This window comes from Arachis hypogaea, chromosome 3, assembly GCF_003086295.3.
Source record: "Arachis hypogaea cultivar Tifrunner chromosome 3, arahy.Tifrunner.gnm2.J5K5, whole genome shotgun sequence".
Classification (NCBI taxonomy): Eukaryota; Viridiplantae; Streptophyta; class Magnoliopsida; order Fabales; family Fabaceae; genus Arachis; species Arachis hypogaea.
Window position 1 is genome coordinate 141,289,222 of NC_092038.1, and position 10,981 is coordinate 141,300,202.

General features: G+C 35.9%; 1 protein-coding gene across 1 annotated transcript; it reads left to right on the top strand.

The window, feature by feature from the left end:
• The first annotated feature begins 3,111 nt into the window (after window positions 1–3,111).
• LOC112734759 (cullin-4) lies at window positions 3,112–10,743 on the top strand. The gene is made up of 17 exons (XM_025784209.3): window positions 3,112–3,979; window positions 5,287–5,402; window positions 5,516–5,862; window positions 6,316–6,496; window positions 6,821–6,943; window positions 7,018–7,305; window positions 7,637–7,762; window positions 7,887–7,988; window positions 8,109–8,162; window positions 8,561–8,667; window positions 8,801–8,861; window positions 8,960–9,091; window positions 9,207–9,344; window positions 9,446–9,526; window positions 9,722–9,802; window positions 10,085–10,165; window positions 10,299–10,743. The coding sequence occupies exons 1-17, from the start codon at window positions 3,652–3,654 to the stop codon at window positions 10,410–10,412; spliced, it is 2,460 nt and encodes an 819-aa protein (XP_025639994.1). The 5' UTR covers window positions 3,112–3,651; the 3' UTR covers window positions 10,413–10,743.
• Window positions 10,744–10,981: the final 238 nt, after the last annotated feature.

Below are 10,981 nucleotides of genomic sequence, written 5' to 3' on the forward strand. Positions count from 1 at the left end.
TTCACAACAAATTCACCTCCTCCGCCTACACCTTTTCCAAACCATTCATAATGTCTACTAGTAGTGTATATTTAGTTGTGTGTGTGTATTCCAATTGCCTAATGAGTAACGGGTCGTGTTTGAGTGTGAGAATCCAGTGCTGCTGCGCACACAGCGAGTTGCCTCGTTGTCGGAGTTGAAGAGTCTGATATTGAGAGACAGGTGGACACCATCGAGGGAACCTCTGATAGATCCAAGACACCAACAGAGGAGTACACACCGCGATGTCTGTGGTCCGGCAGTGGGCTGCATGGCAAAGGGAATGGTACGTCCATGCCAGCACCGCAGAACCCCATGACAACCTGCGACACCTCTCAAAATCATCTAGAAGCGACAGCCACCTGAGATGAACGGTGTTGTTCGATTTATCCGTCAGTAAGTAGCCCCCGATCATCAGCATGATGTAGCACCTCGCATACTGTCGCAAGGTGTCCGGATCGGATGTATCCGGCGGCATTTGTCGTAGCCGATCGCGCAGCCATGTCACCTTTAGCGAGAAAGCCTATCTCCTCTGAGCTCCCTGCTAGACAACTACAGGTGGCCTAGCTCCGAGTAAACGCTCAACCAACTCCCAAGCCCCAGTGTGGTAGTGGGCCTGGAAGTCTCGAAAGCAATCACCAACGGGATCACCATCTGCGCGCAATCTGAGGTGGTAGGCGACGTCCTGCAGGTGATCGTACACTCACCCCATGGCATGTGGAATGTGTGAGTCTCCAGTCACCAACGCTCTATGAATGCTGTGATCATCACATTGTCGAACAAGAATTAGTCTCTCAGTAGGACAACGTCTCCGAAACCAGCCTCCCTCAAATATGGGAGAATGGCATTGGGTAGTGGGACTCTGTGGCTAACTCTCCGGGGCAGAAATAGTCGTCCCAACTGGTAAACAAATAAATAAAAATGTTTACATGCGGGCTCTCGATCATGTTACTTTAAACTTAATATATAAAATTTAATATATTCTTGCATATATAATATGATATTTAATAAAAAAATAATTACATTTATTAAACGGGACATAACATAATTAAATGTGTTCGTGTACTTAGTTTAAATTTCGGTGACATAAATTACATTGGTAAAAAGTTTTCGATTTTATCATACATTATACCATACAATAAAGTAGCGTACACCAACCGAATCCCTAACTCAAAGTTCCTCTAACATCCTACAAACACGTTCGACCTACTTACAAGTACATATTGCTATAACTAGAATCTATTTAGGCACTACTTCTAAAATCAACTACGTATAGGACTAACAAGGCAACTTGTCTCAAGTACTATAAAAATAAATAATAAAATAAATAGCAACACCAACCTCAAAGTCCTCTGCTTCAGCGACATGCCATGTGGCGTTCAGTCTGTTAATGTTCGTATCGTCCGCCATAATGTTCAACTGAGCCTCCGGTTTGATCAAACAAGGATAAAATGGATAAAAAAGGTAACGTAAACAGTAACTTTTGACTTTTTCAATGGCTGTGAACAAAACCTCTTAAATAGACGTCACTGAGCTTATTTCGTTTGCAGAGTAAACGAAATAGACGCGTTGCAGAAAACGTGTGCACACGTCATAAAACCGCCTGTTTATAACCTTATTTCGTTTACATCGTTTATTCTGTAAATAAAATGTGACATGTTACGTATTTTTGTAAAAACGCTACAAATTACGAAAATCGGTAATTATTATATTTTAATTTATTTATATAAATAAAAAATCCGTTGGATTGCCGATTTGATTGTTAAATACCAGTCCCATTTAATTTAGCTTTTTTCTTGGACATGCCATTTAATTTTGCTTGTACAAACAATCACACACACCCCCACTTGATGTGCAATTTGGGCCTGATGGAAGTTATTGCTGATTGTGGGCCTCCATAAACTGATCGGGGACAACGAGATAGCAAGAAAAGCAATGTGAAACTCCCTTGTAATAAAATTTTTTGGGCTTAAGCAGAAGCCCATCTCAAGTTCTGGAACCTAAGGCTGCATTTATTTAAGACACTGAGGGAGAAGCATAAAAACATAAAATTGAGTTTAATAGATGAAACATAAATAAAAATGTTATATTAAAAAATATTAAATTAATATATTTTATATTTATTTTTTATAATTATATTTTTTATTATTATATTTATTTTTTTAATTTATTATAAAAAATATAAAATCACAAAATTTTATGTGTTGGTCTTTTATACCTTATTTTTAGTGTCTTACCAAAAACAAAGGCAGCTCAAGAGAATGGTTGCTCCATAGCTGAAACTTTTGTTTGTGGCCCTCAATCAGGCTAATTTTTTTAGCTATGAAAGTTTAAAATGTGTTGTATTCAATTATAGAAAAATGATGTATTTTTTTTTAGAGATATGGAGATATTTTTTTTAAATCGAAATTTATAAATCGGAAGCTCAGTTTTATTTTTGGAAACAAAATTTAGGGTCAGATTTGGGATAATAAAAAAATCTGAGCCTCAAATTTATATGGACTAAAATTTTTTTTTAAAGAATAAGCAAATAGGTGAATCAATTTTGTGAAAAGAAAAATTATAAATCACAAATCTAACCCTCAAATTTGTATTTTTTTAAAAAAAATATTAAAATCACAAATCAGATTTGTAATAATCCATACAAAAAAAAAAAACATCAATTCTTCACATTATTTAAAAATACCACCACAATCTCAATAATAAAAATAAAAGTGCCTCAATCATCGTACCGAAAACATTATACATTTCAGTAAATATAATATTTAAATAATTTAAACAAAAAAAATCCTGATGTTCCACCATTGACAAATATAAGGAGAGATGATATGCTCAGTTAAATAAATGCTAGTAAACCAAAAAAAAAAAAAACTGCTAGTATGTTCTGGGAACCACAGGGCAAACACCTTTGATCTTACAAGGAAAAAAGAAGGGGAAATAAGGGGCAAAGTACAAACCGAAAATGCTGAGAAATTGCTAGTACTTTCCAGAGACACTGATCTTGTAATAAGACAAAAACAAATTCAAAAAAAATAATAAATAAATATCCCATTTATCTAATATATCTGATCTTCTTTAAAAATAAAGACAACTGGGTGCCTTAAACTTATAGTCGTGAAAAATTCATTTAAAATTAGTATTTATTAATAAAAATGATGAAGTTATCCTATAAAAATAACCCAATTATGATTCAGGTTCACTTTAAAATGTCACAAATTTCCACCTTGTTTAAATAACTGATTACTAGTTAAAATACAAGATTGATTTTTTAAGTCTTTTTAATATTAATTTCATAATTTTAGGAATATCTATTTCGTCAAATAAATGAGATTTTTTTAAATGTCATGGACTAGTTTTGTTCTCAAGTATTTAAACACTATTTTAATAATTTATTGATCGAAATATTTATAAACTATTTTTAATTCTTATTTGCCTTATGTTAACTAAAAAAATAATTATGTCTAAATATTTGTTAATTAATGATGTCTATGAGTTATGAAAAGGGTTAGGTTTGTAGTTCGTTGTAATGAAAAAGAGGAAGAGGAAGTGTGATCCAGAGAGTGAGAAGCAAAGAAGAGAGAGTTAAAATTAAAGAACGCAAAGTACAATGCTCTCTTGATCACTTTTCATTTCATGTCTCATCCCACTAAGCGCTCTGCCACCGCATCCACTGACGCCTCCTCTTCCTCCGCCGCCGCTACAGCAACCATGAAGAAGGCCAAGTCGCAGGCCGTTGCATGCTCTCTCGACTCCAAGAACTCCCTCAGTCACCACCATCACCACCATCATCGCCAGCACCCAGACGACACCCTTTTCGACCCTGCCGCCTCTCCGATGGCGCTTGACGACGATCTCAAGAGCGACGACCAGAATGCGCGCGGCGCCGTCGCTGCAAATCTGTCCCGCAAGAAAGCCACCCCTCCTCAACCCGCCAAGAAGCTCCTCATCAAGCTCCGCAAAGGTTCCATACTCCTCAATTTTTGTCCTTTTTCCTTTTGAGGATTTTGTTGATTCGGGAGTGATGAATGGGTTGTTTTATTTGTGTTAGGGGCTTTACTTTAGTGAATTTCTTAGCTGCTTAGTTAACACTAGGGGTTTGAGTTATGTTAATGGCTTGTTCTTAATACAATTTTTGGGTTAGAAATTGAATCGAAGTTTGTTAATTGGTAATCATCTTATAGAGCATATATATAACATTTTGTTCATTGGTTACATTCATAATAAATAAACTTTGAGAAGCAAAACTGGAAGCCAGAGAACTCTTATTCATTTTCAGCGTTGCAGCAATAAGCACAAGTTATAAGCTGAAAAAGCTAGATGTGTCCATCTGTCTATGCAGGGGAAACTTTTCATTGCTTGCACGTACTCTATAATGTGTGCTAGCTTTCTCTGTAGTTTTATTGACATTTGCTGTTAACGAGCCAAATGCCTCTTTCCTATGGCATGTTATATTCAATTTTGATGTAATGCTTTTCAAAACACTGTTTGATAGTTCTACTTCTATTCACTGATTCTTTCGATCCTCATGATAATGATGATAAATCTTGTACAGGGTGGTTTGATTTTGGAAGAATACCAATAAGTTAGCTGTTACTAACCTCCATTGTTCTCTGCAATATATCCCCACTATATGGGCCCATGTGTTGTTGCTGCCAGATGGCAGAAACTATGACAGATTATAAAAGGAAATTCTTAGTTAACCCACTGAATCTTCTTCTTTGATATGGATATCTGTATAATAGCAATATTAAGGGAGACTTACATACAGAAATTAGTATAAAATCTTGCAAATGTAAAATGAAAAAGATATATGACTGGCCTGACAATTCAACAGGCATGGTCTCACCATTTGCTTCCCTCTACTTACTTCTCTCTTCCTCTCCTTTATATCTCTGTGTTTACAAATGATTCTCTCTCCTTTCCACTCCCTTGCCACATTCTCATGGTGCCTACTTGAGGTGTTGGTCCTCTAATTTCCTTACCATCCTTCTTAATCACCCCTCAGTAAGTAGTCGCTTGCTAACACAATAATAATTTGTTCAACCTGGTTTTTGTAGGTTCAGATCCAATTAAATCTAGTTTTTATGTAAAAGATACTAATCTGATGTATCTATCAAGTATTAACCACTTCCATCCAGTTCTGTGCCTTGGCCTTCCATCCAATAACTTGACACTGCAAGCTTATTTTCCTTCTTTGACGTATATTCCTGGCTTCAATTCTTTGTATGCATTGAATTAGTAATAATTGTAACTTTTCTTTTTGTAAAGGTAAACCAACGATGCCACCGAATTTTGAGGAGGATACATGGGAAACGGTGAGATCAGCTATTTCAGCCATATTCTTAAAGCAACATCTTTCTTGTGACCTGGAAAAGCTTTATCAGGTAATCATGAAAAATACTTTTTTTTTTACTCTTTTCGTGACACCTTCGGTATGGCCCTGTGAATATTCATCATTCAATATAAATTCTGGCTAACTAATAATATTTGTTTGTAGGCTGTAAGTGATATGTGTCTTCACAAAATGGGGGCGAATCTTTACCAACGGATTGAAAGGGAGTGTGAAACACACATATCTGCAGCACTGCAGTCTTTAGTTGGCCAAAGCCCAGACTTGGTTGTTTTTCTATCTCTAGTTGAGAGATGTTGGCAGGATCTTTCTGATCAAATGTTGATGATTCGTGGTATAGCCTTGTATTTGGATAGGACATATGTGAAGCAAACTACAAATGTACGGTCACTATGGGACATGGGATTGCAACTTTTCCGCAAACACCTTTCACTATGTCAAGAAGTGGAACACAAAACTGTTACAGGTCTTCTACGTATGATTGAAAGTGAAAGGTCAATCCAATCCTCTATCTGTTTTCAAACGAAGGTTTTATGTTTCTACTCCCATTCCCTTTTTGGAATTGTGTTGTTGATTGTGTGTTGTATGAAATGCATACATTGGGTCTATGTTTTCAAATAGGAACAAATTGATACTGATCAATATCATTCTCCAAGCTAAAATTACTGATTAGAATAACCAAAGGTAGGGGTAAAAGTTCCCACCCTCCTCCTTCCTTCACATTTTTTTTTAAAAGTTTGGAAGTAATAAGGGGAACTTTCACTTAAGGAACATTCACCTAACCAAAATATAAGTCCCCATCTCAGATGTTATATCAAACACTATTTGAAGTGAAAAATGTAGAACCAACTCTAGCAAATGTCACAAAAGAAAAAGTAATATATTCCATTGAATCCTTCATTTTACTCCATGTCTTACATTTTGCAGTATTATGCATGATTTTTCAGATTAGGTGAAGCAGTTGATAGAACTCTCCTAAACCATCTCTTGAAGATGTTCACTGCTCTGGGAATTTATGCAGAAAGCTTTGAGAAGCCATTCCTTGAATGCACATCTGAATTTTATGCTGCTGAAGGTATGAAATACATGCAGCAATCAGATGCTCCAGATTACTTGAAGCATGTGGAGGTGCTTCTTTTCCCCTAATTTCTTGTATTATTCAGCTTTCATTATTGTCATTTTTCTTTTTTTTGGCAGCGGGAAAAAAAAGAGGGGGTGGGGGATTGTTTGGTGGACTACAACTCATTCAACGGTGACAAAAAGCACAGGGCTGCAATTACTGATATTTTTGTGTCCTCATTTTTGTAACTATTTGCAAATGGATTTGCCCTGCCCTTTTAGCCTTTGTCTGACCATAAAAGTTATCCTTCTTTCCATTTGTCAAACACTCAGATCTTTCACATGTCGACACTATCTTTATTGTGTTGATATCTTTTGTTCTCATTTCTGCAGACAAGATTGCAAGAGGAACATGAGAGATGTTTGTTGTATTTAGATGCAAGTACTAGGAAGGCCTTGATAGCTACTGCAGAAAAGCAACTTCTTGAACGTCATATACCTGCCATTCTTGACAAGGTTCTGATTATCTGTGCCTGATGAAGTCTCTTTTGTTGGTTTCTGCCTCTATAATTCTATTTCTTTGATTACAGGGTTTTACAATGCTTATGGATGCGAATCGTATTGAAGACCTTCAGAGAATGTACACGCTTTTTTCGAGGGTCAATGCACTTGAGTCATTGCGGCAAGCTCTTAGTTCCTATATCAGGAGAACTGGGCAGGGCATTGTTATGGATGAGGAGAAAGATAAAGATATGGTTTCATCCCTTCTCATATTTAAGGCTTCCCTTGACACAATATGGGAACAAAGCTTTTTCAAGAATGAAGCATTCAGTAACACTATCAAAGATGCATTTGAGCATCTTATCAATATCCGCCAGGTACATGATGAAATATCTCAGTATAGCTTAAGCTGATTAGTTTTAGCCCACTTAGTGTTAGAGTCGCTTCAATCATGTGATATAACTTCAAACTTCCATGTTTGCTATGCAAAATTATCTTTGGAATTTCTACCCCATTTGTTTATCAGATTATGCAAGACCCATTCTTGAGCTCATTGAGTTAGAGGGCTTGTCAAAATAGCTAATGATCCTTTTGTTGTTACCTGTTTAAGATTTTAGGTCCAGTGATTCTATAACATTTAAAGTCAGATTCTTTTGTACAGTGTGATTAGCAACCATCTAATGATCCCGTGCTATATTTTGATGACAGAACCGACCTGCAGAATTGATTGCCAAATTTTTGGATGAGAAGCTTCGAGCAGGTAATAAGGGCACTTCTGAAGAGGAACTGGAGGGTACACTTGACAAAGTCCTGGTTTTATTCAGGTTCATTCAGGTATACTCTGTTTCATTGTTGGGGTTACTCCTACTTATACCTGTTGTAACTTCAATTATGGTCCTGGTATCACACTTTTACTTATCCTTCATGAAACTGTCTGATGGACTCTCTTTTGTTAAAGGGCAAGGATGTATTTGAAGCATTCTATAAGAAAGATCTTGCAAAGAGACTGCTTTTAGGAAAGAGTGCTTCTATTGATGCTGAGAAATCTATGATCTCCAAGGTTGAGAATCTGCCCCTCCTCTCTCTTACATTTTTTTTTTATTTTTATGTTTTTGTGATAAATGGGTGGTTCCTTGGAATCAGTTTTATTGGTATTGAGAATTTCCTTTCATTACTATAGTTGAAGACAGAGTGTGGCAGTCAATTCACAAATAAGCTGGAAGGAATGTTTAAGGTACATGTACCTCTGAATTATTTTATTTTATTATTCAAATATGATTCAAATTTTGGACTCTTAATCTGTACTTCTGTAGCTGTTCTTTCATTTTTTTTGTCACATCCAAGCTTGGGTGGCAAAAAATGGATGGCAATCATCAATACTTGCCTGTCTTTGTCTTCTCTTTAGCTTGCCTGTTTACATGGAATTAAACCCGGTGATTAAATATCTAATCAACCAAAGAAGTCACATGGAGAAATAATCAACCAATTGTTCTCTTCGTTAAAAGAAACACTTTTCTTTGTCTTTTGCTTTTTTTTTTATTCTTTTTTTCTGTTACTGGAAGATGTTATGAATGTGTGTAAGTGTACTCATTGACACCTACTCACAGCTATGTTCAAAATTGTTCAATGCAGGACATTGAATTATCAAAAGAAATAAATGAATCCTTCAAACAGTCATCCCAGGCAAGGTCAAAACTACCATCAGGGATTGAAATGAGTGTTCATGTCTTAACCACTGGGTAAGCATTGTTTCTTACCTATCATATCTGTGATCTTGTTTTATCAAAAAAAAAAAAATCCGTGATCTTGAATAATTTTCGATGAATTTTATTTTTTTTGGAGAACCTTTATTAAATTGTTGGATGATTGCAGGTACTGGCCAACATATCCACCCATGGATGTTAGACTTCCTCATGAATTGAATGTTTACCAGGTTTATCTATGAGTGCTCTTTTGACTGTTGGGCAGTCTTGGTGCTTTTTGAGTGGCTCTCCTGATGTGGATTTTTGCTTTTCTATATTATTGTCTCAGGATATTTTCAAAGAGTTCTATCTAAGCAAATATAGTGGAAGACGTCTGATGTGGCAAAATTCATTAGGTCATTGTGTCTTAAAGGCAGAGTTTCCTAAAGGAAAAAAGGAGCTCGCTGTGTCCTTATTTCAGGTTGGCCTTTTGACAACCATTATTTTAGATGCTATTATTTCCATTGCTTGTGCAGTCTATCTTGTCTTTTGTACATTTCCATTATTTATTAATTCTCCATGATTGGCTGTGTTAGACTGTTGTTCTAATGTTATTCAATGACGCCGAGAAACTAAGTTTTCAAGATATTAAAGATGCTACTAGCATTGAGGATAAGGAACTGAGAAGGACTCTGCAATCACTTGCATGTGGAAAAGTTCGAGTCCTACAAAAGGTGAGTTTGCTATTTGCAGAGTTTCCAACTTTCCATTATGTTTAATTTGATCTATCAGATCTCTTTTGGATTTCCTAATTCCCTTAATGAACCCATGACAGATTCCCAAGGGTAGAGACGTCGAGGATGATGATTCATTTGTTTTCAATGACACGTTTATGGCTCCTCTTTACCGTATAAAGGTGCCACCCTATTGCTTATAAAAAATAGGGATTAGATCGGATGATTCTATTCCGTGGTCATGTGTTTTCATTCTGCCAGAGTTTCAGCCTATTGATGAATGCTTGATAGGAAGTTTTTAGTGATCTAGCTAACTATTACATGGTTCTTTTTTCACACTACAAATTACAAACTAATTTTAATGTTATGGGTTGCAGGTGAATGCAATTCAGCTGAAGGAGACAGTCGAGGAGAACACAAGCACCACCGAGAGAGTTTTCCAAGACCGTCAATATCAGGTTTATTTTCTTTCTATCCATGCCTTTTCCCACTTGAGCTGATGCACTGCTTTGGCTTCTCATGGAAGTTAAATGTTTGGTGCACTGGTATCTTCAATCGGATATGTTTGGGGCACTACTAAATGCCTTTTGAAACCCGTGAGAATCCAAGTTTCATGTTAAGTCATTAGGATCATTCATGCATTGGCATCTACACTTTATACAACACCTGTTAAGTCTGTTATGCTCAATCATCTGTAGTAAACATATTTACATTCGTGACAACGACATGGTTCATTGCAGGTTGATGCTGCTATTGTGAGGATAATGAAGACTAGAAAAGTGCTTAGTCACACCCTTCTTATCACTGAACTCTTCCAACAGGTAAAACTAATGGTTCATTTATCAACAACAACGGTATAGATGTGTATCAAAATGTCCGTTTGCTTTTGTTGTGCGATTAAATACAAATGACCACTTCTGATTGAGACTGCTAACTAATTTTTTTCTGAAACAGCTCAAATTCCCAATAAAACCAGCTGATTTGAAGAAAAGGATAGAAAGCCTTATAGATAGGGAGTATCTAGAGAGAGATAAGAACAACCCACAAATATACAATTACCTCGCTTAAATTAGTATGCTTCTGACTTCACATTATAGAATTTTCTTTTGTAAATGACAATCATGGGAAAGACTTCACTGAGTCCCTCAGTCATATATGTATAGTAATACTATGCTGGATTCTCCCTCCAACCTCAACCCCCTCTCTTTTTCACTTTATCTACAATCGTACTGTAATTATAAACCCTTTTTTATTTTGCCTCTTGGAAGTTTTCTCTATATCAATAGTTACTCATCTTAACTACTTTCTGTGTAACGCGGTAAGAATCATCTCCACCACATACTCGCATTGTAATTTATAATATTTTTTTACAGCCTTCTATAGCATGGTATTCTGTGAACCTTTTGCTATTAGCAAATATCTGTTTATTGGTGCGAAGTGTAAAAAGTAAAAGTAAATAAAATATTAAACATGTTTGAATAATCGAATGCCTTCAAAATCTAGTTAATAGTTCATAGTTAAACTGATTTTTTTCCCCAAAAGCACTTTCACTATTTAATTCAGGCACAGGTAAGTTTCTGAAAGTTCATATTTGGAGTAATTTGTAATTTATATATATGAAAGAGTTGGTGTATAAA

Bases quoted from the DNA above. Each gene is read 5' to 3' on its own strand.
- LOC112734759 (XM_025784209.3), top strand. From the start codon at position 3,652: ATGTCTCATCCCACTAAGCGCTCTGCCACCGCATCCACTGACGCCTCC. The intron at 6,497-6,820 runs GTGCTTCTTTTC...TCATTTCTGCAG, and splicing joins ATTACTTGAAGCATGTGGAG to ACAAGATTGCAAGAGGAACA. The intron at 9,527-9,721 runs GTGCCACCCTAT...TATGGGTTGCAG, and splicing joins CTCCTCTTTACCGTATAAAG to GTGAATGCAATTCAGCTGAA.